This window comes from Athene noctua, chromosome 2 (genome assembly GCF_965140245.1).
Source record: "Athene noctua chromosome 2, bAthNoc1.hap1.1, whole genome shotgun sequence".
Classification (NCBI taxonomy): Eukaryota; Metazoa; Chordata; class Aves; order Strigiformes; family Strigidae; genus Athene; species Athene noctua.
The window spans coordinates 67679949-67707931 of record NC_134038.1 but is presented as its reverse complement, the minus strand read 5'-3'; the positions used below and the strand labels follow the sequence as shown (position 1 = coordinate 67707931).

Below are 27983 nucleotides of genomic sequence, written 5' to 3'. Positions count from 1 at the left end.
AAAACAAAAAAAGAGTTCAATTTTTTTTTTTTTTCCAGAACACTTAGAAGTCTAGTGCGTGCCACTAATAAGAAAGGATTTATATAGAATATAGTCCATGCATTTTATCCTTTAAATAAGAAATACAATTTTCTAGTCTACAAAGCATGTGATGCCTTTGGGGGATCATTTAGAGGAAGAATTTCTCCCATTTAAGGAAAAATTGTGTGGAGGATATTGTTAAAAGGTTTATTGTCCAAAATGCTGATATTCATGAATCTGCAAAGAGAAGATTAAGTAAATATTCTAAAACATTACTGTACTGACAAATTTAACTAGTAAATTCTCAGAATTTAAACGTTCTTCTGATTTGTTTTCACGTATCTACAAAAATACCGGTAATTTTCTGAATAATGGAGTGAACCAATAATGCAGAAATTTATTAATCCATTCTATGTACGTTCACAGCACTCAGCCTGGAGCACCAGGCATAACTTGATATGAAAAATGAAAAAAAAAGACGTTACCTACCTTATTGTATACAAATCAATCCTGATGTTCAGTGAGATTTACTAGGTGTAACACAGTGACTTTCTTGGAAATCTTGCTGTTAAGATTAGTTTTAAATACCAACTCTGAGGTATGATTGACTGTTTTTGTATTAGAATTCTTATCAAGCAATCAGATGACTTACTTTCAGCTCTGTATTTATTATGACATAAAGAGATGGATACTGACTGACAGAAAAAAACTCAGAAGACAAAACTCCCTAGCCGATATAGCCTTTCTGAAATTAATATACTAATTCCATAAAGCCCACTTACAATATCTCCTTTTCATTATTCAAACAGCTGTCATCTAACATAAAATAAGGTGATTTAAGAATGAAGCAGTGGATTTGTAATGCATATCTCTACTGTGTCACATTCCTCTATGCACATTTCTTAGCTGTCCTCAGGTCACCAACTTCTTTGTCACCACATAGTTTATACAACATTCAGCAGAAAAGCAGTTGCTGAATTCATGCCATTTAATGATCAGTGATCAAGTTATTGTAGTACTAACCGCTTATCATTTTCAGTAAATGCTATTATTTTCAATTAGACTTGGTTACTTGCTACAGTCTTTGTCAGCAGAAAAAATGGAAGTCCATCATTCTGTGAGATGGTCTAAATAAGAGGCCTGCATAAGAAAGACAAGCTCAAGGTGTGTCTAAGCCAAAGCTCTTTTCAGGTGGTGTCAAGGACTACTTCCCTTTTGGATGCAAGGAAGTAGCAGTGAAATATGTAGAAAAGCTGAAGTTCTAGAGCTGGTTGACCACCAACCATATCTGATAGGGTCAGTAAGTAAACCAGAGACACTCTACAAGAACATCTACATTAGTGATTCAGTTCAGACCATGAATTTTTTTTTTGGTTTTTTTTTTTTTTTTTTTTGGTAGCAAAAAAAATACACTGAAAAGTAGAGTTAAGGCACACAAACTGACAGCTTCAAATTAAGCTAACCCAATAACCCAAAAGGTCTGCTTCAGGGAGTCTAACATACTCCAGCCACTAATGGATGTTCAACCTACAGTCCCAGACTAGAGTTAGACCAAAGTAAATTCCCCAATAAAACATCTAATGCGGGGCTGGGGTCCTCAGATGTCCTATTATTCCCATGCAATTCTCGCTAATGTAGTCATAGCCTTAGTGGAGGATAAGGTGAAATCAATACTACAAAAAAATAATTAACGAAAAAATCATTGCTACTTGGGTTAAAAGCCAACCTCCAACAAAGTGCAGTATCTTTGGAATGTCTCCGTGTCTATACCCTAGCAAGCTATTTTTCAAGCTGCGAGGATCATTTTCTTTTTAAACCTCTGAGACAGACTGACATTTATTCTTGCATTTATCTTCACTCACATGGACTGACTGGACCTAGTCATTTTACCACTAATCTCTCTGCTACATGTGAGGCAAGACCCAGAAGCAAAAGGGGTCATGAAAGCAAAATTCTTACTCTGCCTCTGCCTTTGGAGAGAGAAAAATGAAGACAGTTTCAGGTCAGGAGGAAGTTTATTTTACTTTTCCATCACCTATGTCAAAATGCAGTCTGATAAAGCATGCGGAAGTGACTTGTTTTGTTTATAGTCTTTTGGGTGGACATTGAGTCTGTTATTTGACTGGTGAGAGGAAGTGTTGCAAGAACACAACAAAAGAAGCAGCATATATCATGGAGTAAAATGGTTGCCCTGTTTTGAAAGTTGGTTCCAAAGCCATTGCCAAAAGCTAGTAATTGAGAACTGAAGGCCACTGTGTAACAACCTGAATTTTCTCTGGATTCACAACGTATCAAGAGAAAGTACAACCCAGAGCTCTGAATGTCAGCAAATGGTTTCAGTACCATCTGCCCCTAACCTAGTCTGTTGGGGTTTTAACTCTGAGGAAATGCACTCCACACTTTCTGAAGGGAGCCACAAGAACTGATCAAAGCTAGCAAAGGCACCTGCCACTTTCCCTGAAGAGTATTTGCTTTTAATTACCTTAATTTGTTTCCTCAATTTTTTGTTCCTTTTCCCCACAGATAGTATCTCTATAACTGGATTTCCAAAGACTACCACATCGTGGCCTTACTGGAGCACCATATTCTTCTAAAAGGAAACCCAAGCTGCAATGCTAAGACTAATAAATATTTTTCTATTTATTGCTCTTATCCAACGACACATGCACAGGAACTCTTTTTGACACATTCCCTCAGTCTCTTAGAATTTAGCATATTCGTTTTATTCGTTTCAGGATTGTTATACCGATCTAGTAAATAATAATGTCCTGAATATAGGTAATAATGTCCTGAACAACTAAATGTTAACATAAATTGACAAACAGCAGAACTCATCTCACTCTCTTTTTTCCAGACATCACAGGAAATAATTACATAATCTATTTCTCTCTGTATACTTGCAAGCTTAATTTTATTTGCTTATTATATTGTAGCTTATGCTAAATTCTGTTACTTCTTACCTCAGAGAACATCTAAACTCTCCCTTCTTTTCTGTTCTAATTAAACTCTTAGTTATGTGTTAGTTCACATAATATTTTTCTTTTCTTTTGGCATCTTAGACTTTTTTTTTTTTTTGTCAGTTTATGCAAACTTTCATTTTAAAATGTGGCTTTCTTTAGAGCTTATTCCTGACATCTCCACCCTTTCTAAGAGGCTCCAGAATAACAGAGTTTCAGTTCAATGAGAAACACATTTTATACAGATTTTTTCTTATTTTGTAGAGGTCACCACACTCCTGACACATAAACAACTGCAGTAGAGGTAGAACTGGGCACTAATGGCAGAAAAGGGAAATTCCCCTCCCACAAAGAAAGCACTGGTGAAGACCCAAATGAGTTCTAAAATCTAGAGAATAAGAGAAAGGAAAAATACATGAGGCAAAATTAAGAAGGAAATATTGAAGAATCAGGAACTGCAAGAAATCATGTCAAATCTTGTAACACTGCAGAAGTAAAATCTGAAGTTGTAGTGCAGCTGACACAGCCAAACAGATGTACAGAGGAACACATTATTACCAATAATAAACTCTGGGATAATGACCAGATGATGTTCTGTAGATACTCAGAGCAAAGGAATGCCTACCATAATACAGAAACAAAGTGCAGTATTTGTATGATTCTGTGGAAAAGTACAATGTCATCCATCAGTAATGAGGACTGAAGAAACTGTGTAAATAGAGTGGTCTGAAATCAAAGAGAAATGCAGTTCACAGAGCAAGATGTATAGAGCCTGAGAAAACTAGAAATCACCAGGAGGAGGTGTTATCTACACTAATCGATGAAAGAATGAAACAAACTTACATCCTGAGATCAGAATACATTTACAAGAAATACAGAGGGGAAAAGTAGAACCAAACAGACATCCTCTGACTGTGCCTGTAAGAATGAAGCAGGGGGTGAAGCTGATGCTAGAGTATTAATACCTAATGCTGGTTTGTCCTGTATAAACATGAACCTCCTTATTTGAATCATAAGAGAACAGCTGTCAAGCAAATTGAAGCAAAAGAGGTTTCCCTGAAGCTCAGAGAAAATGTCAGAGAAGTGTGCAGAAGCAAAGAACTATCTAATTGTGAGCATTATTATAAAGATTATTGCTTATAACAAAATAAAGACTGGCACGTGTAATTGGCACGAGAAAATATAATAGCTTGTCATGTACTATTGGATGCTGAGAGTGAAACAGTAATGAAAACAATCGGTGGTGATTTTTAATACAGTCAAACAGAAAAGCATGTATTGTATCCAAATACAGTAGTAAAATAGAGACAAGAGTGCAGAGTGGAACTTGCAAAATAAACCCTCCAGACTCTGTCCTTTACTACAGCTCCTGGCTGCATAACTGGTTGTCTCCAAAGCTAAGACACTCAAGGAAGTGACTGAAAAGGGGACGCCTATTCTATGTGTGTTTTGTCTGGATAACCTGAGTGAATAAACCAAGAATGAATGAGACCAAGATTAAAGAGAAGAAATGCCAGAGAAAAATAGTATTTGTCCAAACCATTTAGAAGTGAAATTTGGATTAAACAAGCATGTGTGCATTTTTCAAGACTAAAAGGCACTGCATAAATTTCCCAGGGGTAAAATCTAAGGGCAAGAATACCCTCTGGTTACAATATAAAATTCAGTACTATTGATGGCTTCTAGGTATTACAAATTCTTCAGGGGGAAAAAAGTTGGCATCTTAACAAGGAAATGAAGAAATACTCCTTTGGAGGATTTAGCAAATATACTGGAAAAAATTATCTCAATACATATATTACAAATATGGCAAAGCCATATATGCTACCCAGGCATTCAGTATTCTATTGCTATTGAAGAATGAAAAATAAAAATATTTCTAACGACCCAAATAAAACTAGAAGAAACTAGTTCTATGAAAAAGCTTTACTCTGATAGGATGGATGAGGGAGAAGGACTGAGAACAATCCAAGGTGTAGATTATAGTTGTAGATCCAAGGTGTAAATTATTAAATTTATTTAATTACAATTAAATGTTATCAATTATTATACTTGCAACATTTCCTTTTATTTGCTATTTTTTAATATTTATTTTATATTAAATAATAATGTAACACTAGAAAATGGACTCCATTCCAAATTAAATTCTACAAATAAATTATTTATATACCATCGCTGGGAATCACTCAATAAGCAGATGACAAAAAAAGAGAGACACAAGCAAGGATGGATGGAAAAATAACTATATGGAGAAAACTGTTAGGAAACCTCACAAAAAGAGTTGCAGATTTTAAGTAGCTTGCCAAGAGGGGAATGAAAAGAGAAGCTCTGAGTTGAATTAGACAGTACAAAAGAGGCTATTTATACAAGACATACCAAATCTGAGATGAATCAGAGAACAGAAGCCAGGAAATTTGCCAGGGTCTCAAGACTATTGGTTGTAACCTAAGTGGACATTCTAAGTTGGCCAGAGAAGAAAATAAAGATTATAGCAAGTTGCAATATGGGACACAGGGCACTCTACAAGCTTGAACTGCAACCAGGGAAAAAAAGTACTATCAGGGAAAATCAGAACGGTAAATAATAAAATAATGGAAATCAGGGTGTTTCAACAGTTATGTTCATGAAACACACAGCAAGACACAAGATACTACTTACAAACTGATGCAAGAGTGCTTTATGCTGGATTTTTCCATTTAATGAGACTGTTAATCAAAAATGCAAGAAAAGATTGACATATCTATCTGTTATGGCTCAAACTCAAAAAAATCTGGGCCATGAAAAGGTCAGTGATAAAATTCATTATTCATAATGGTGGTATCATAATCAGAGAAGGTAAACAGAAAGTTGTAATTACTATAAGATCACTAACCCTTCAGAAAGAGACACCAGTGTCCTTCTTTAAGCTACTAAGGAGGGCAAGAACTTTCTGAAGTCTTTAATAGCTCTTCTGAATTAAGGTGACCAATTAAGTGGACTATGGCATTCAAAATATGTTTCTGATGTAGGAATATTTTAATATTTAATATTTTCTTATTTATATAATAATCAGACTTACAAAACACTATGCGTAATTTTAAGAGCTTTTTAAAAGATGTGCCTGTCAAATTTAAGCAGCACAATAAAACTCATAAAACATGTACATACATACATACATACATACATACATAAACGATCTGTATCTATAAAGCAGCATATACCTCATGAGGGTTATAATCTGGAGGTAACTTCTCTAGCATCTCATCAGCAAGTCGCTGCACCACTGCTTCTCGAGTTTCCCCTCCTCCAGTGCTGCTGTCTTTGGGCTGGATGCTCACTATTGTACTTAATGTCTCATTAGCCAGGTTAGTCTGGTAAGTTATATCTGCATTAGGGTGAAGTCCAAATACCTTAAAGCAAAAGTGAAAAAAATAGGAAAAAAATTTGCAATTGTCCTAAAATTATATCAATGCAAGAATGCATGAAAATGGATAAGCAAGGAAGAAAATCCTCAGCTCTATAAAACAAGAGACAAGAATAGGTCAGTGGAAGTACACCCATTTAACTGGCCAAGGACAAAGCCCAGATTACACAAAAACATTAACACAGGCTGCATATACAATGTTTTCATTCATATGAGTGGTGTTTCTTTAAACCAATCTGATTATCTTCACATAACAGGTTTCGGATCATGCTGTGGAGTGCTATCAGGGGGTACAAACTAATTCCTTTCTACCAGTTCAGACTAGAGCTTGTTGGAAACATGATGTGGACCCTGACCCCTCACCAATATCTCTGTCTCTACAGATCTATTGCTGTTCTACCAGCTCAAATAAATGCCCCTAGTAATGAGACCAGCTACCATTTCGAACACATTTTTTTTTTCCTCAGTCTCTTAGGCTTATAAGGCATGCAGCACAGTGAATAAAACACTGCCTATATTTGAAGTATCTAAAGATTTTATGACTGGTGATATATTTAGGATATTTTATGGTTTAGCTATTTTTGGTTTAAGTTTCCCACTCGTTGCATCCGCTTCTTCCAAAATTGAATTATTTTATTTAAGATACAGCTAGCACAGAATTACTGCAAAGCTGCCCTTTGTGTGAATGACAATAGCTTTCTCAGAAACTTCCACTGAAATATCAGTAAGTCTATAATTGTCAGGTTGACAATGGCAACTCTTCTCCAGGAGGAATTGTACTGTGACTTATTTCACAAGCCCTCATTTAATTGTATCTATTAACTTTGTCTTACAAACTTGGAACAACTGATCCAACAATGAGGAAAGCTTGCCCTCAAACTGGGCACCAAAGCAAAGCAATCCTCTGTTTCTCATTTTTCATGTTTTCATATTTTACATTAGAATTGGCATATTATAAGAAGAGACTTCTAGTAACCAATATTTACATAGTCTGAGGACAGAATTAAAAGGGACATATGTAATATTGTTATGCTTGCAAATCTAGAAACTCAGAGACAAGGGATATAAGTGACTGCATCTGTCTCAAGACAGCAAGCTACACTGATTTACACCAGCTGTGAATCTGATCCATAAAACAGAACAAAGAACACAGTACAGACCTAATACTGCATGTAAGAGAATTGTGACTGTAACTATCATGGAATTAGATTCCAAGCAGGATTTAACATGTTTTAGACATAACGGTTTACTCAACCTGAATATTTAGAGCTGTAAAAAGTACAAATGTCAATGCCTTTTATTACAGTCGTATTCTGTATGGAATGAAATACACATTTGAAGATACCTCTTTTCTGATTTTGTTCTTGCACAATAAGGATTTGTTTCTTTTTGCTCTAGCGGATTTTGTGGCAATGCCCAAGTTAGAAACATGAAAAAGATCTGCTATTGTGAATGTGAATTGTAGTGCTCGTCCAAGGGCTAACTTCAAAATCAGTGCGATATTACCAAGGACAGGGATGATACATGGGAGACAACTCTGATCCTATGTTCTTATGCAAGTGATGTATGAAGGAATAAGAACAAAGAAACCTGAGTAGTAAAGTAGTGGCTGGACCAGTATCCTGGATGTCCTGTATATTAATCAAGAAGTCCAATCCCTCATTCTTTTTTATTCAAAATCTCTGGGAATTTTGATTAAAAAGAGGATGTTTGATTCTGTCTTTCAGGAGTTTTTTTAGCCTGATAAATCCTCAAAACCAATTGCTAAAGCTCTATACCCCTCTGAAATCAAAGTAATTTTCAAAGGGATTGCTGAGTTCAATAGCCCTCTTCAGAAGTCAGTGTTTATTCTGATCAGAGGTTGAAATTTCATCAAAAGAGAAAGGATAACAGCAATCAGACTTATTCAGTCTTTCCTTCTTAACCAAAAATGGAAAGGGGAGGAAACAAAGATACAGTGTTTTGACTAGCATAATATTCTTTGCGGAACAAAGAAGACTGGGAGATTAAAAGGTTAAAGGTTTCCATGAGCAATTTTGACAGATTTTGGAATGACGGAAGAAAGTCATAGCTTTCTTCCTAACCTGTGAAAATGTGAAAGAGAAAAAGATGTTTGCATTCCTGGACTTGATCCTATTTACATAAAAGTCAAAGGTAAAATTCCCCTACATCAAACCATACTTACAGATTTTTTACAGGCATCGAAATACTATAAAAATACATTGCAACATTTTGAGATACGTTCCCAGGTGCTTAGAGGAGCAGATCCATGAAAGCAGCACCAGAAATCTGAGAGAGTCAAGGTTCACACACTGATAAGAACCACTTCATTAGCTGGGCTCAGATGGATCCCACTGGTGCATTATCATGGCTGCATTTACCCTCACTTGGAAAAGGTGCATCGCTGCCAGCAGAAATACCCTTGCATTCTGCTTTCACTATCTTCAGAGATTCAAAACTTTTCAAGTTTATTTTATGACCTTGGCATCTCACTTCCTCACACAGCACATTATCAGTAACAGAAAAACAGGTTTTCTGTTCAGTCCTGTCTATTTAATTTTAATAGATCTTACATCCAAAGACTTATCAATTTAATAGCAATGAGACATAAATCCAGGGCATTCACTTCTCTTTCAGTTTTAACTAACTTCATCATGTGTGCCTGCTTAGAGGGAGCAGAAAGTTGCAGTCCTCCAATTAATGTGAACACTGCAGTATACACACGCTGGGTCATGTAACAGGGGTTGCAACAAGGAGCCACCCTGCACCCTACCCCATCAAAATGAGACCATATAGATTTTTAACATTTTCATTGTTTCTCTGTTCTCAATCAAAATCACAAAACAGTTTAGTTCAGAAGGGACCTCTGAGGGTCATCTAATCCAAACCACCTGCTCAGGCCTGGTCAGCTAGAGCAGACTGTCCAGCACAGTGTCCAGTTGGGATTTTAATATCTACAAAGACTGACACTCCACAAACTTTCAGAGAAACCTCTTCCAGTGTTTGACCAACTTCACTGCAAAAAAGTGTTTTCTTGTTGTCAGATGGAGTTTCTGGTTTAATTTATGCCCAGTGTCTCTTGTCCTTTCACTGGGTACCATCAAAAAGACTCTGACTCCATGTTTACACCCTTCCAACAGGCATTTATACACATGGATAAGATCTTGCCTGACTCTTCTCTTCTCCACGCTAAAGAGTCCCAGATCTCTCAGCCTTTCCTCATGACAGATGTTCCAATCCCTTAATCAACTTCATGGCCCTGCTCTGGACTCACTCCAGTAAGTTGATATTTTTCTTGTACTTTCTTGCCCTGAACCGGACACAGTACTTCAGATATAGTCTCACCAGTCCTCCACAGAGTGGAAGGATCACCTCCCTCAACCTGTTGGATCACCTCCCTCTTCCTAATGCATCCTAGGATACAGTGGGCCTCTTGAGGGTGCATTGTTGGTTCATGGTCAGCTAGTTTTCTACCACGACAATCAATCAGTGATGGAATTTGCATTCCCCCTTGTCAGATTTCATGAGATTCCCCTCTGCCCAGTTCTCCAGCCTGTTTGGATCTCTCTGGATAGCAGCAAAAACATCTGGTCTATCAGCCACACCTTTGTATCTCCTATGAACTTGTTGAAAGTGCACTCTGCCCTATCATCCAGGTCATTAACAAAGATGTTAAAGAGTATTGACCCCACTATTGACCCCTGGCATGCCAGCACTAGTGACCTGGCTCCAACTTGACTTTGTGCCACTGATCACAACCATCTGGAGTTGGTTATGTAGCCAGTTTTCAAATCACCTCACAGTACATTTATCTAACACGTATGTTGTCAGTTTTTCTATAAAGATGTCATGGGAGGTAACATCAAAGGCCTTACTAAAGCTGAGATAAAAAAAATCCACTGCTCTCCCCTCATGTACCAAAGTGGTGGTAGAAGGTGGTAGAAGGCCAACATTGGTTAAGCATAATTTCTTCACAAATCCATGCTGGCTACTCTCAATCACTTGCTTGTCCTTTCTATGTTTGCAAATGGTTTGCAAGAGGATTTTTTTCCAGCACCTTCCCAGGGACTGAGGTGAAGCTGACCAGCCTTTAGTTCCCCAGATCTTTCTTCCTTTCTCAAAGACTGGAGTGATATTTGCTATCTTCCTTTTTTTTAGGAACCTCTTTCAATCACCATGACCATTTAAAAGTAATCAGGAGTGACCTGACAATGACATCAGCCTGCTGTATCACCTTCCCACCAGAGTATTAGGGTCGTTAAAGTCTTCCATGAGGACCGGGGCCTGTGAATGTGAAACTTCTTCCAATTGTTTGAAGAAGGCCTCATCTACCCCTTCCTGGTCAGCAGATCTATGCTAGATACCCACTTGATGGTCTGTGTGCTAATCTTGTCCTATACATTCATGGCTCTGGAAAATATACCTGATTAACATTTATCTGACAAAAGCTCCCTTTAATATATTGAAATATTTTACCTCAGGTGTATCAATCACTGGCAGTTGCTCTATGTACTGGAGATAGTCTTCAACTGTTTTCCCTTTTGGAATAACATAGTCTTTGTAGAAACAAAATTTTTCACTAAACATATGCTCTCCAAACCACACTCTTGCATATGTGTTCAGCAATGCTTTGTCAAGGTCATCAGTTACACGGCCACCGTACTGTACTTCTCCAAGCATATAGCGAACACAGCTCCAGTTCACTCCACGTTTAATGTCCATATCATCCAAATGATTCTGAACAAATTGCACACTGGCTGCGAAGTCTGCCTGATTAAATTCATAAGGAATATTCCAGCCCAATGGACCAAACTTTCGTCTTTCCTGTAAAACAGATAAAGGTAAAAGGCTGATTGATAGTAATTGAGAAGAAAACATTAAGTGCAGAAAAATACATGAAATATGCTAAGAATGCAGTAGTCCAGCTGGGGCTATATTCCACTAACTTTGAAAAAATTATTCTTCTCTTAACACACATAACACCACATGCTTGATTATCTAGTATTTATATATCTCTTCATATATCATCATCAGTACAGATATGAACAAACTATAGGAATGTTAACACTTTAACAAAGAAAAAGAATCCTCTTTTTTAAGTGCAGCGAATCTGTGAGTCTAGAACTATAGTTTCTGAATTTCAAAAATGAAGCTACCATTTTAGTAACTGATGTCCAAACTCATCAGCCATGATCGTTGTTTGTGGTCCTCCTATGGACTAGGTATATTCATGCCTCTGATGTCTCTGCATGGTACAGATGTAAGTAGCAAAAGTGGCTTCTTACTGAATCATTTACAGATGCAGCTGGCAGTATGTGGTTGTTTGGGCAATATCTGGTATTTAAACGTTCCTAATTTCCACCAAGAAAGAAGCGATGGGCCTAAGACAAACATACCACAGGCTTCCATGGGACCACAATGTATCAGTGCATGGATGCCACAGAATTAAATTAACTAGGCACTAAATATAAGATAAGGATACTGCAAAATCTATCAATAGAATGATGAAAAGTTGTGGTGAATCCATAGAGTACTTTATTTAATGGAACTCCTGAAAGGCAAGACCCAAAATCATCTTCCACCTTCATTTCCTGCTACAGATTTCAGTGCAGTAAGGATTTATACTCACCCTCTTAGCCCTTCTCATTGTGAAAGCAGCAATTTTAAGACTATGGTTTTCCAACCCAAGCTGTAAATTTCTTTAATGTACTTTTATGATTTAAAATATTAGTAAAAAATACAGTTAGTTGAAAGACAGATCACACACCCATGCCCAAAGACTTTAACAGAAGAGTATACTAGTTGATCATTGGTTGACTGTCCTTTTTTCCTCTGAAATACCATCCCTGTTGGAGGTACAAGATGCACATTAACAGAGTTCTAAGTTGTAAGACAGTAATAGAGGTGGGGTTTTTTCCTTTCTTATTTTATTTGTATTAACATGGGATTTCCATTTAGACATGTTTTTTATTTAATAACATGGTGCATTAATAAATGAAACATGGCTTTATGACAGAAGGAAAAAAACCGTATTTTTAAACCTGAACAGTTGTGTGAAGAAATGCTACAGCATATAGCAATGGTTTCCACTGTGGCATGTTGCTCACTTCTAGGTGATCCTGAGTAACAGTGGAATATGTTCGTTTTAAGCCAGCTTTCACACCTAGAAAATAAGTATAAAAATTGAATATATGAGCAAAAAAAGTATAGAACCCGTAAGTCCAACTTCTGCTAAGCAGAATTCTGTATTCTAATTTACAGTATCATCTTATTTATAACTTCAAATAATCTCTTTGAATCCATTATCTGTTCAGCTGGTCATAGCAGGCAAACTTCAATTAAATTTTGTTTCAGGTAGATGACATGCCAAATTAAGTTCAGGAGTCTGGAAGGAATTACAATTAAGCAATCATATTCTAAATGTTTCCAACAACAACTGAAATATAAATATAACTATTCAGCAGCTATATGGCAATCAAAAAGACATCTAACATCATATGAAATATAGCACTGAATATCCAAGAGTTTGTGTTTTGATATTTACATATAGAATGAGATTTTAGTTCCATCAAAGACAATTTTATTTAGATTTCATTCCTATAAGAATCTCAAAATTCTGTATGCAACTTCTCTAACTGGCATATAGGCACCAAGCTGATGAGATGAGAACCTAAATTTATAGTGGAAATAGTAATACATGGGGAGGTTTGTTTGAGCACTGACATTTCATATCCCAGGAAGAGCTTTAGGCAGGTGACACTGAATCAATCTCAGCTTCCATGGAATACATAAACTCCACTACTCCCAGATGCTTTCAGGCAGTGCTACTGAAGCATCATCTGCCTTTGGCAGACAACACTGAGCATGAGTTACTGACCACAGGCCACTCTTATGATATCTTCCACCTAATCAGCTTAACACAAGTCTAAAGAGACAGATTTCAAGTGAATAGATTGTCCAAGTCATCATACTTCCTATGACACAATAAAAGCCCTTTTGCTTCTTTCCTACTTCACAAAGATCCTGTAGAACAATACTCAAACAGATAGCTTTTCAAATTTTTATAAGAGTATCATAAGAGTGTCCCAAAATCAAGAGAAAATAATAAAACATCATGCTACCAGTGTGGCAGGACAGTATCAGAAAACTAAAACTGTTTATATTTCATCCTGACTTAAATTGCTACACCACGCATATTTCTATTACTAAATGCAAGTTGTAAATTGGCTATAACTTGACTTATAAAATAGCCTCTTGGAGCTATAGGGTGTTATCATTTGAATGATAAGGAGGGGTGACAGTACAATAAAACGATGCTGAGCACTGAATTAAAAAGGTGGGAGGAGAAGAGAAAGGAGTAAGAAATTTTTAACAGCAGCCTAACTGTTCTTGAGAGTGGAATATATACACTGAAACAGGATGCCTTTCACAATATCAGACATTTTGCTGATATCTTACTAATGTTCAAAGAAAGATGAATACTGAAATAAGAGATTTAACTCACTGAAGCATTAAATATAACCTTGGATAAAAGTTCTCTGCTACCACTGACTTCATTAACTGAAATCAGTGGCAACACATAATATAAATGCAGGGCAAGTTCATAATGAAGGTCTTTACGCAGTTAGTTAAAGATGAGAAAGTTAAAAGAAAATAAGTCTCAGGCTTGAGGATTTCTTTCTGCCATAGTCCAAAATACAAAGTAACTTTCTCTCATCATACATAATGTGTAGATATAAGGCAGGGAAGTAAGCTGCTTCTATAAACATATAAAGGACATCTGAAGGTAGCAGTGTAGTTTAGGTAAGAGAGAAACATTCAACAGCAGGAGAGCCACAAGTTAGACACTACTTAGAAAAGTTGGATGTTTTCATATCACACAGAATATTTGAGGTTGAAAGGGACCTCTGGATGTTGGTCACCTTGCACAATACCCCTTCTCAAATCAGGGGCAACTAGAGCTGATTGCTCAGTGCCTTGTCCATGTGGGTTTGGAGGATGGAGTCTACAAACTCACTGAACAAGCTGTTCCAGTATTTGACCACCCTCACAGTGGGTTGTTTTTTCTGATGCTGGATTGAAATTTCCTGGATTTCCACTTGTCTCCCATCACCTCTCTTTCTGTCACATGACACCACTGAGAAAAGTTCTGCTGCTTTGATCACTCTGATCACATATGCATTGACAAGATACCCCTTCTCTCTTCAGGGTTAAACAATTATAGCACTCTCAGTCTGTCCTTGTATGTCATGTTCTCCAATCTCTTTAGCGTCTTTGTGGCCTCTCGCTGGACTCATTCTGTCCATGTCTTTCTTGTACTGGGGAGGTCACACCTGGACACTACTTCAAATGTGCTCTCACCACAGCTAAGTAGAGGAGAATGACCTCCTTCAGCCTGCTGGAAATAATCTTCCTGATGCAGTTGAGGGTGTTACAGGCCATCCGTGCTCCAAGGCCATACTGCTGTCTCATGTTCCACTTGATTTTCATCAGAAACCCTAGATCCTTTTCTGCAAAGATGCTTTACAGCTGGTCAGCCCCCTCATGTATGGGTGAATGAGCTGCTTTCTCCCCAGGGGGAGGACTTGGCATTTCCCTATGTCAAAATTCAGCAGATTCCTGCCAGACCATTTCTCCAGTCTGTGAAACTCCCACTGAAGAACATGGCCTTTTTCTGTATCAGCCCATTCTTCCCACTTCGTATTATCTATATTAACTATAAACTTGCTGAGGGTCCCATCATCCAGGTCATTAGTGAAAATTCTAAACAGTGCTGGCCCCAGTATTGACCCCTGGGGTACATCACTGGTGACCCCTGGATTTGTGCAGCTGACCACAACCCTCTGAGCCTGGGAGTTCACACAATTTTCAGTCCACCTCACTGTCCAATTCTGTAATGCCTACTTCATCAATATGTCTATAAGGATGTATAGGGGAGCTGTGTCAAAAGCCTTCTTCAAATCAAGGTAAAAAACATGGTTTCCCCTTATCCACTAAACCCATCATCTTATTGTAGAAGGCTAGCAGGTTGGTTTACTAGGCCCAAAGAATAATCAGTAAACAATGGCTTAAGATATCCCAGCAGCCAGAAAAAAGGCTAAGTACAGCAGGGACAGATATTGTTCAATATCTTTGTCAGTTGCTTGAATAAAAAGACAAAAGGCAACCTCAGCAAATTTGCAGACAATACTAAATTAGGGACTGTGGTTGACATACTAAATGGCAGAGCATCAGTCCAGAGGGATCTTGCAAGAGATGAAGACTTGGCCAACAAAAACCTGCAAGAAGTTCAACAAGGAGAAGTGCAAAGTTCTGCGCCTACAGCATAATAATCCATGCGTTTGTACAAGCTGAGATCTGCTAGCTGAGGTCTACTGGTAAGCACTTCATGGTTATGGCAGATGTCAGGTTGACTATAAGCCACAATGACATTCTTCTAGCAAATAAAGCAATCCAGATAGTGGACTGTCTTAGAAGAAGCACAGCCAGCAGACTGAAGGAAGCTTTTTTCACTTTCCACTTAGCACTGATCAGGCTTCCCCTCAGATGTACCGTCTACATTTGGCACACAAGGGAGGTGTGGAGACAGAGAATGGGGCAATAAAGATGGTCAGATACTAAGACTGCATGACCTACAAAGATAGAACAAGAAGGCTGAATTTGTTTAGTCTGTTGAAGAGAAGGCTGTGGTATGCAAAAGCCATCTTAAACTGTGAATACTAAAAGGCAGCAGATAATTGTGAGCATGTACAAGGGATGGTGACTGTCCAAAACTGAAATTTTGAACTCTCAAGGACAAATGTGCTATTTGCTAGTTGCAGATGATATAGGCTACAAAAAGTGAAGCATCCTGAATCCTCCAAGTAATACAGAAACATGAGTCAGAACTGCCAATCAGGACGCTGATCACACATTGTGCTTCTGCACACAGACTACATAGGTTAGGAAAACTGAGGGGCTTAGGCCCCAAAAGTATGAGATGAACATCCTAGCTTGAGGAAACATCCTGGAAGCAGGGAAAGTCCTGGAGGTAGGGGAGCTGTGCAGAGGCAAATATCAGGGGATGCCCAGGGACCTAGGCCAGGAATGTCCAAGACTGGTAGCTGCAAGTATCTGCACAGCATGAAACCAACATGACTTTCTACTTGACCTTCCTGGGCCAGCAGCAATCTCTCCAATGGGAAGGGAAGCCAAGATGAAATGAATGCAATATAGGAGGCGGGGAGTATGAGAGAGTGAGTGTGTAGAATAAGCAAGTAGCATAAAAATCTGAATCTTAAGTAAACCCCAGTATTCAGATCCACTGTGTTGTTTTAACACTCTTGTCTGTGACAGAGGCTAAGCAGTGATTCAGTAGCAGCTCACAAATACTTGAAGGACAGTTACAAAGATCCTGAGGTCAGTCTCCTGTCAGCAGTGCCAAATGTCCTAAGAGGAAGCAACAGCCACAGCTACATACTGCAGCTTGGGAGGTTGAGATTAGGTATTCAGAAGAGTCCTTCCTTTTCCTTATCCAGTAGAGCACAGGATCGGTCCCCCTCTGCATCCTTGTGTGGGGTCAACAGGAGAGAAACAAAAGAGTGATGGAATGTACTGAGCTTAAGAAAGGACCACTGACCTGCCATTATCCACAGGTTCTACAAAAACAACAAAATCACCATCAATTTCTGTTACAAAACCAAACAATATCCATTTTCTCCCCTCAAAAATCATCCTTTACACATTGCAAGATTGACTTACACTGCTATTTTTAGCTAATGAAACAACAGAGAATAAAAACTAAAACACTGCACAGAGTATAGTGATACAGAGGGCTCAGGGGGGAAAGCAACCCTAAAACTATAGAAAAGCATGATTTCCTACCTTGAGGGGGTTCATTAGTAAATTTGATAGAGGACTGTAAAAGATTAATAGGAAACTCTGGATGAGCCTCTGTAGTGATCCAGGTCCTGAAATCTTCACTCATAGATTCTGTTGTTGTAATGGTGTCCATTAACTCACTAAGAAACTCCAAGCCAAGGTGGCAGTTCTGTAGAAGGAGCCATCCTCCATCTTGCATGCACTGATTTAAGAGACGCCTTGCGTGGACTTCTTGGCCCTGACCCATTGAAACAGCATGACATGGAATGTACTGAAAGGAAAAAAGAGTTTCTTTTATATATATTTTTTAGAATGATTATACACATGATGTATTGCTTCTGTAGGTCCATGTGTAGTGACATTGTTCCACAAAAAGAAAATTGCTAATATCACTGGAGACTGATTATATTAAAACAGAGTAAAGAAAAAAGCAAAACCCCCCCAAGCTGCTCTTATCTTTCACCTGCTGAAAGAAAACTGCATGCACTGGACATAATCTTTTTTTGCAGGTCTGACAAAATCTATGGGATAAGGCAACAGAAACATTTTCCTTTCCTTTTCCCCATTTTCCGAAATAAAGCAGGACAGAGACACACCGACATAACTGCCTGACTAATCTTTTTCCTATGACGTGGACTACCTTGAGATGGGCAGATACTAAAGCTTGACATAATAGTTAATGCACAGAGTAAAGCCTACAATTTTGGTGTCTTTTTACTGTCTGGACATATTTATTTCATTTAACAGAGAACTGCCAAGGAAGCAGGCAGGACAGGAAAAACTGGTTCACATTAAGGCATTCTTCAGCAAACAGCCTGTATTGTTAATTGGCAGTTGTGGAGCCAGTGATTCCAGTTTGGTGATCTGCTAGTTCTAGTTACTTTTCTAGCTGTTAGTTTTCTGGATTCAGAAGAGAAAAAGCTCATAAATGCAAACACGGGAATTCTGGAAATGTATGGAGTCTTTCTTCCACAGGCCATGGAGAAGAACGCCAGCAGTTCAGAAAGAGAGAAGATGATACAAGCTCTTACAAGCTGACTACATTGTTATCAGGACCATACAAGTCAAATACAAGAAAGTAGAGTACAGGCAGACCCCCTCTTCCTTATTGTTCTTACTACCCTTGTTCTTGCTAAAGTTTGCTAAACAAGTAGTCCCCTAACTTAGGTTGGTTCTCTGAATCCTACCAGGTAAAATATGAATTATCAAACCCTGAATTATCAAAAGTTGAGCGTATTATTCTATATGCATTCTGAGGGCAAGGGAATTGATGAAAATACAGTTTCATGATGGTTTCATGTTCAGGACATACAGCTGAGTATCCCTCATGCTGTGAACAATGAGCTGCATAAAGACCTATCAATCTGGGCCTGTCTTCATCTGGCTGAGAGCTACAAAGGTTAATCTTAAATTTTCCTGCCACTGGGACCCTATCACTGTGAAACAAAAAAGAAGGAAGTCATCTAGTCCTAAACAGCATGGATGAGGCTGCCCTACTTCTACAGGAGAAAAAGGTTAAGTGTATGGACACAAGCTGTGCTGGGTCATTTGGCCTTAGGGTCACAGGACAGGCCCTGACCTGATTTTACTGAACAGTATAAATCCAGCTGCTGTATATGATCCTCCACATCCTTGCAAAAGATTTAAGAAGAGAATGCTCAAGATAAGAAAGCAGTTAAACCCTGCTCTCAGGTCAGTAAAACCTGAAATTGTAGCTAGAAGAAGCAAAGCTAAATAGCCTGTGAAGTTGGCTATGTGCTGGAGGAGTAAAAACTTTACCATTTCTAAGATGTATCTGAGTACAGCCAGTGCTTCCGTAAGTCAAAGACTATGACTACCCCTGCAGAGTGCATAAATATTCAGCTGGTACATTACTCCCTAACAAAGCATCTGCTCATAATTTGCTCTTCTCAGCAATGTTACTTCTCAAATGTACAATCATTAAAGGTTATAAAAACATCAAGGCAAGGAAAAAATATTTTTCACTACGGATTGTCCTCATTTTACTCCTTCTGAAAGAATTCTATCAAAATGTCTGCATACAGAATGTTTCAATAGTGAGTCATACCAATATATCTGTGTCATCTTAATACATTGCTATCCAGATGAAAATAATACCATTTCAGTCACTACAGTGGCCCTGACAGTTCTCTTGAAGGCTCTGTGCATCATTCCCTGAAAGAAGAAACTATCTCTACAATAATAAAAGTATCTGGTTTTAATGAAATCAAAGTGCTAGGCATAATGAACTTAATTTTAATTCAGAAAGCTAAATTTTCACTCTATCTCCAAGTGAAAGTAAAGGGAGCAGCAATTCAACTAGTTTTAAGACAGAGCTTGCTTGGTTTATAAACAAGGTTATATAGCTCAGTAGTCACAGATACTGTTTCCATTCTTTAGGAGAAGGCCACCTGAAGAGTGAAAAATAAATTCTGGTCACAAATTTGAACATTTCTAACTGCAGATATTTATTTATATTATTAATATCATACTTAGAGGTACCATCAGTACTGACAATCCATTTTAAGACCACAAATCATGCCTGCAAAAGAGAAATCACTGCAAAATAGACTCAGCATATCTTTTGGAAGTTTTCTATCACTAAAGAAAAAAAAGAATAATAACTAGGATACTTTGAAGGTGTAGAATCACATATATACCAGGGTCAGATCCTTTGTGAGGCTAACCTATGTTAATTCAAAGGTTTATTCTGGAAAAAAAAAGTAGAGAAAGCCCAGAGAAAGAGAGGAGCAAAGTACAATTTGTTGACAAAATAGGAAAATAAGCACAAAGCCCTCTTGCAAATGTTTCTGAAAATGTAAATGATTTCTGGATACAGTTTTCAAAAGCTAGAGAACTACTGAAGTGCTCCTTCAGTCCCACAGTGTTAATATACGTTTTGACTTAAGAAAAGATCTGTGTTTGCAGTTTGATTTACAGAATTTGAATGGCTTTTGTAAATTTGAAAGGTTTTGATTTGCTGTGTGGTAAGATCTTTACTTCAAGAGCTTTGACAAGAACTTTACAGTTAAACATTACAGTTAACTTTCCAATTACAGTTGACATTACAGCTGAACTTAGGTTATGACAGTCTAGCTGATGTTGCCTTGTTCATAACCATGTGTGAATAAACAAGGCAATCCCTTTAGCTCTTTTGCAATCTTACTTTCTATACATGTTTCCTTAAAGCATTAAAACATATTAAAACTGCCCACTGCAATATACTTTCAGAATGACAGTAAAAACTGCTATCTTTTAACAGTCACATTTACCTACCAGCAGTTCCCCAGACAGGCTAAGGTCTTGCTTAAGATTTGACAGAATGGAAGAGTATTTTGTTCCACTCCTTGCAAGTGACTCTAAGTGATCAGCTGACTTCAAGCAACTCTATTAGGTTAGTGTCCTTCATCCCCATACATGGCCAATGGGATACTCAACTCCTTGATGCAAGTCAGAGTTAAGTTTCAGTCATGTGCTCTGAATTGCCTTCAAAGGAGCCACTCTTTCTAGATTACAGAAACTAACTCCTACTGGAGACAGGGTAAGTACCTATCTAGGAGTCCATTTCACAGGACACATGTTAAAGAGATGAATCGGTGAATTAAAACATCATCACAAAACTGATACTCCATTTGTATTCATACCATGGGCCATGAAAACAGGAATCCAATCACAACCACCTAATGTGTTTACTTGGACTTAAAAAGGGCCTAAAAAATTTGCCCATTTCTAGTCTATAAGTATTCTTGCAATTAATTTCAAATCTTCTGCAAAGTCAAAATATCTCTCATATCTTAGGAAAAGGCAATAGAATATTTTGTGAATAGGAATAAAATTGTTGTTCCAACTCATTTCTTCTAATAAACCTAAAAATCTCGCTCACTTAACTGCTGTCCTTTTCTCTCCCTATGTCTGTGTATTGGCTGGTTATCTGGTTGCACAGTTTTTGAGGACAAGGATGACAACAACTTCAGATTTAAGATTCCTAAATTTAAACAGTCAAGTGAGAGTTAGATCATAACTTAATTACTCTTTATCATGGTCAGACAAATAAAATAAGAGAGTCTTGATTTTCAAAGAGAGCAAGAATCTAAACTTTCTAACTATTAAGCTAAAGAGATTTGTAGGTGCTCCCCATTTTTGCAAGTAAGTCTTAGTACATACCAAAATCCTGCACCTCTAAATGAAGATGCATTCTAACAGCGAGGAAAATTTATGCACATCCACTGTGAATAAGTTTCTTGGGAAAATTATACTTGCATCTATTAATACATTGTGAACCATAAAATATAAAGCACAGAGTGCCTTAAAGTGATGCTGTGAAGTAAGAAACATTGAACATCTCCATCAAGTGAACTGATTGAATGGTACGGTCTCTAAATTACTTTATCTTGTCACTATACTTATGATTTTTTTCTATATCTTTCTGTAATCAGCATTAATATCAGCTGCCACAGTGAATGCAACATAGTGCAAACTACAAGTATGGTTTTGTTCTTATAGCTAAGTACTTTCTCCAAGTAATGGACTATCATAGTCTGCTGGATAAAGACAGAGGGCTCATTGGAATCAAACTACTAGAAAAAGCAAGAATGTAACATATCCATTTCCTTGGTAAATGCATTTTGGCTACTGGCCCAAAACTAACTTCCAGAGAACACAGGTATGAATATAAATATAATCATTTGAACATCTATAAAATGTGGAAATACCATTCCCAGTTCAAAAGGATAGTTTAAAATGTCTTTATCAACTCTAGAAAACTCAGTTTAGGAGGCTACCTTAGATTTTGCAAGACGTTCTATATTTTCAGTGGGGTCAGACCCTGTTGATAAAAAGCATGTCAAAGGCGTTCGACAGTCACTTTCTGTCCACATTGCTTCCATTTCAAGAATAAATCCTTCTGCATATTTCCCTCCAAGTGATTCTGCAATGTAGTGTCTAGCCTAAAAAAAAAAAAAACAAAACCAACAAAGTTACCAGAAACATATACTTTTTTTTTTTTTTTTTTATTCAGCATTAATCACTGATGTGGAATTTACCAATACCTACACTGGAGGGCAACAACTTTGTAAACTTTCATTTTCAACCTTGGTGTAACAAAAATTAGAGTCCACTGGAGGCAGCCATTGAAATTCTCAGATAGAAAACTTCAAAGAAAGAAAAGAAAGAACCCTGTTCACACAACAGCCATCCTGTGAACATTGTTGCTAGAGGATGCTAAATGTTTTTTTAAGAACTAAAGAAATCCATGCAGAATAGATCCACTGTCAGCTCTGAGGACAGCCCAGGTATTGCCCTTAAATTACTGACTGCTAAAGCTTGGTGGATAGCCAAACAAAAGAGTTTTTCTATACCAGCCCCATTCTTAGCTCCTCTAAGCATGTATTGTTGACACTGTCTCTACAGCATAGCAGATTAGACAGATCTTTCATCTGACCCAGTTGCAATCTCCCATATATTTGTTGGAACTTCAAACAAATTCTCCTGTCCAGTGGTTATCCAATTCAAGTCTCTTATACTCAATATCTATTTCTACAAAACATAAATACAGCTTAGAATTTATCCTTAAAGTCAAACCTTTCCTATGCCTCTATTGTCCTCTTTTCACAGACATTTTCTAAAAGAACTTCTAAAGCTATCCTGGTGTATGAAATGCTTTTTTGACTGATACAATTTTCCAACTGTGTAAACTACTAGCACAGATTCTGAGGCATGTATTATGGAGAGAAACACCCAGCAACAAGGTAGACTGAGGAAGACATCAGTTCCAGGAAAAATAACTCAATCATCCACTATTAAGTGTAACTTCTGTCCTAGCAAAGAGAGGTAAAATTTTGTAACACTTGCAGAAACACAGTAGGTAAAGAAGAGATAACAAAGATAACAACAAAAAGGACACCCTTTCCTCAAAAAATTAAAAAAAAATATGCAGGTTTTGAAAGCATTGTTCGGAGGCATTTTTTTCTCAAAGATGGCTGTCCAAAACAATAAGAGTGCTGATAAATGAGCAGTAGCTCATTTTGGTCTGTTTAAATTATAGCAGATGGAGATCCCATACTTGTCTCTTATGTATCAGCTGAAGAGAAGGAAAAGGATAGAAGGGGTCTTGTTGAAAAAGAGGTCCATGAAAAAATGGTGTCCCCTAAATACAACACAGATGCTATCACAACATGTGACATGTAAAGTTGAGGTATGCAGGAAATCAGAAGTACTACTTTCCAGTGTATCTAAAGACAAAAAAAACAACCAACCAACCAAACAAAAAAAAAAAAAAAAAAAAAAAAAAGTGAAAAGAGGATGCTCATAGGCTCATATATCTCTTTTAGACCTGCATAAAGAAAAATCCAAATATCACAGACTGGAGAAACTGCCAGTCTGCTGCAGTTTCTTTTATGATACATGCCGTGATACAGTCTTAATTATTACTTCCTCAGCATGGAGGGTAGGTAAACAGTTTATCTGCTATTTTAGTGCACCTGTCATCAAAGTGAACTCTTCTCTTTCCACTTCTGTGGATAAATAGGGACTTATCTTCTGATTCACCAGAAGAATGCAACTGCTTTACAAGTTTCATGACTCCACTTCAGAAGTACCACACAAAACAATAGCTTCTTACAGCTCCAACACTATTTATTTCATGTTTTGCAATGACCTTTCTCGTTCATTGCAATTAGATAAATATTTCTTTCATAAGTTTTTATTATAAGGATTTCAATATCTGAGTTTCAAAATAGCTCATGCTGCAACAAATATTACCATAAAAACAAATTCAGAGAACATAAGTTTGAAACTAGCAGTTCTACCGGAGATACCACATGGCATAAGCATTGTATGAAAGCATATCTTACTTGGGCAACAGTATGATCAGGGCACCAGCTACGAATAAGGAGTAGTTTACGGAATTCATCCAATAAGCTGTCATACCCATCTGGAATAATAGCTTTTTCAGGTGCTTCTTCATCAAACCAAGCTTTCCAAGACTTCTCATTCCTAACAACTTGCACCAGAAGTTGATTAAAAGGGTACAAGTTTGATAACTGCACAAGATTGAGCCATGTCATGTCAAGGATCCACTTTTTTGGTTTTGGTTCCACAGAATTCAGATCCAAACTGGCACCTCCTGCAAAGTGAAAAGCATTATAGAGGAAAACAACCATTGTTAAATAAAAAAGTGACAAGTAATAAAAAATATTTATTTCTATAATTTAGGGAGTAAGAGTCTTTGTAAACCAGGACATGAAGACCTACAATTTGCATTAGAAGAGACATGTAACAAAGACAGATTGAGGAAGCAGTCTCAGTGTCTCTCAAAGCTCATATTCCAGTAATTTTGTGCTGCTTTTTCTCCATCTATAGAGCCAGAATAAAACTTCCCTACCTAAAAGGAAACTCAAGACTACCCAAGTCTTCAGACCAGATGTTGAAAGGACTTATGGTTATTCCAGTCTTCTTTCACCTAGACTGCCAAATAAGAAAGCACATGGTGCATTCATGTCCAGGACTGCACAACTTCGGCACCCTCTCAGCTCAGGCACCACTCCAGCATCATGCACATTTGCACCTCCAACACAGCTGAGTCACAGCTGAACATAAACAGGTGTTTGCAAAGCAAACTGAGATATTTGGATGCAAATACCTGGCTGGATTTATCTTATCTCAGTACCTAATTGTACTTATCATCGTACCCCCATCAAAAATTATACACTTTACTAAAATTCTAATTTGTCATTATGTCTTAGTATTGACATGCAGTGGTGGCATAATGCAATGGAAACCACGTATAACAATGTTTTACAACATTTAACAGATTTCCACTATTTTCATACTGACACTTAAATGTCGTACAGTGTCCTCATGCATTCACATGCCTGCTCACAAGTCATCTGACTGTCTCCAAGCTCACAGACATAGGTATGTGGCAGCACAAAGAAGAGGCATACATTAAAAAATTATGTAGTCTCTTACAGAGTAATGGATTGTTTTTTTTCTGTTTTGCAATGTAAAACAGTTAAATATCCTCATCTAAGCATTATTTTGATAATGAATATATTACTCTTTTTTTGAAAATTTATCTCTTATTTCCTTCTTGGTTTTAAGGTTAAAAAAACCTTAGATCCACTGGATACAACATGTTAGTGCCAGCGCTACAAAATCTGAATTTGGCAGTTCACAGACATATGTAAATAAGGAACATTTTCAGATAAATTACCTTTGATCAGTGTCTCGAACTCAGTGTGTGAAATTTTCTTGGCCTGTAAGTCAATCTTCAATGCCAGAAGCAATGTGAACAGGAATCTGTGATTTTCATATAGCCCTCGAACTGTATATTTGAAGACTTCATAGGTGAGATGCTCAATTACATACACTACCCTTTTTGCTGTGATCTGAGATTTCCGAGATCTTTCCACCGATAGGTCAAAAATGCCAAGGAACTGCCTTAAGGATGTTTGGTACATGACATTAACCAAGCTCATTTCCACAATTAGGAAATAAAGGATGCTACCACGACCAGCAACAGGCCGATATTCTTCACGTGCAGTATTGATTTTCACCTCTGTCTCCGCTGCTATGTTTAATTTTTCACTGACCTTAAAATTAATTGAAAAAAACATGTAGATTAAGTCATGTCACTTGTGATTTATACTGCACAAGAAAAAAGAAAAGGTCTTGATTAAGATCACAATAGTATTTTTAGTCAAGTTTTTCTTCCCTCTGTCAGTGTTTCAACATAGATATTGTGTCTTCATGTGTTCAAACACCAAGCACAATGGGATTCGATTCAAATTTACACCTGCACAGTATGCTTGGAATATAAAGAAGTATTAAGGTAATAGTTTAATTTTGCAACATTTTATGAAAAAAAAAAAAAAAAAAAAAGATAGTGTTTCTACTATTTATTTGTTAAGAAGTCAGATGTTATATAGTGGCTCTGAATGGAAAAAAAAAATCAGTCTGCAAATAATGTTTAAATTACAATTACTAAATGTATCTGCAATGGATTCAAAAGTCACCTCTTCTGCTGTTGTTTTAGTGATTCTTAGGACTTCTATCAGAGACTCATCTTCAACCAAAGAGCCTTCTGTACTGGTTAAACGGAAGAGTAGATTATCTTCAAGCTCCTGCATTTTCCTCTTGTTAGATGTCACTTCTTCCATCAGTTTGACTCTTTCTGCCTCCAGTTCCTGTATTCAAATTTTTTCCTTAGAATATTTAAGATTAATTCAAAGAAAGATTCCTTACAATGACACAGAAAACATATGAATTCATGCATGATAGATTGGGGGCTTTGCTGCTTTTTCTATAAAATACAGAAATATTATATACTAAAGTAATTTATATGTATACTGCATTTATTTGAGTAATGTAGCACACTGACAAGCGAAAACACATCAGAATTACCAGGAAAAGCTTCCTCGTAGTAAGATGCACAAAGCACTAACACTGGTTTCCAGTGGGAAGTGATAAAAACCATATTACATTAAGTGTTTAAAATTAAACCAAAGGACTGAACGCTGCATTGTATGGATGGATTTTACATTGTTACGGAAGCTGACTGGATGACCTTTTCTATTTTTAATTTCTATGATTCTGTGACTGCAAGATATGCTCCTCTACTGCTTATAAAACAGGAAATGTTACAATTATTATCTATGTCACATGGAATTTTTATGCTATTTCTACAACACGGACAATGACAAGGGAACAATGATGGACAAGACAACACAATGCCAAGTGAAATGAGGCATCTATACTGCACAGTCCAGCACAGCTGAGGGATACCCTTGTTGCCTACCTTTATTTAATCAATCAAGCCAACCTTCCTGAAGAAAAGGGTAGTTAATAATACTAGTCTGCCTACACCTATGGATTCAGTTTATTTTTATTCTTGTCAACATGCCAAGTTAGAGAAAAAGGAGATGTACAGAGTTATACAGTACAGGAGAGCCTCTCCTGTATTTCAAAGACGTGACAAATTGCTTTACTCTCACAAACTTCTTATCTGGAAACCTGTTTGTAATATATTCTAGGGCTATGCAATGTAGCTCTGTGGAAGCTACAAATAACTGCATCCTGAAAGAGCAGAATGACTTAAACATCAGTAATTCAGCTTCAAATTTGCTGCATTTTCTCTTCTTCCTTTACCATTAATGCAAAAAAGAAAAAAAAAAGATCAGAATTTCACAAAAAGAGTAGCTCTACAGAACAATCAAACATGCATTTATGTACATGCTTAAATTCTACTTAAGGACGTGCTTAGTTTAAGAACAGGCACGTCACCCATTATATTTGTAAGCTTGTAAAAAGTATCTTTCAGAAAATTAGCAAATATACCAGATGCTAGGCTTTTGTTTGCAAGAGGATTTAATGACCGTGTTTCTAACATAAAAAATAGCTGTTCTGAACACAAATAGTGGCAGCAACTTCATTATCAAAGTACAAAAAGATGATGATAACAAGGTGGGGGGGGTGTCATATAGTTACAGGAGCAGCCTTTAATGCTGAGAAGAATAAACACTTCTTTGATCAAATATTTCATTGATCACTATAGCAATATTTAAGAATGTATTGGTTCCTTTAATCTATTACTTTAGCTCAGCGATCATAAACTTGTCTTCTTGTTTGTAATAGAAATTCTTCAGATTCTCTGTTCATGCTCTGTCTTTTCTTTGAACCAAATTTATCTGAGCTCCGTTGGCTCTGGCTATCTACACCAGGACATTCATCTCTTATTGAGATCG

General features: G+C 37.2%; 1 protein-coding gene across 1 annotated transcript in view; it reads right to left on the bottom strand.

Annotated features, from left to right (window-relative positions):
• Positions 1–27983, bottom strand: part of LOC141956926 (dynein axonemal heavy chain 5-like) — a 169947-nt gene that overhangs the window by 19501 nt on the left and 122463 nt on the right. The window contains exons 65-72 of the mRNA XM_074897797.1: positions 26256–26426; positions 25454–25832; positions 24093–24364; positions 22023–22187; positions 17245–17512; positions 12423–12544; positions 10858–11205; positions 6179–6367 (exon numbers count right to left, since the gene is read on the bottom strand). Coding sequence (XP_074753898.1) covers positions 6179–6367; positions 10858–11205; positions 12423–12544; positions 17245–17512; positions 22023–22187; positions 24093–24364; positions 25454–25832; positions 26256–26426 — 1914 coding nt within the window. The remainder of the gene's footprint in view (positions 1–6178; positions 6368–10857; positions 11206–12422; positions 12545–17244; positions 17513–22022; positions 22188–24092; positions 24365–25453; positions 25833–26255; positions 26427–27983) is intronic.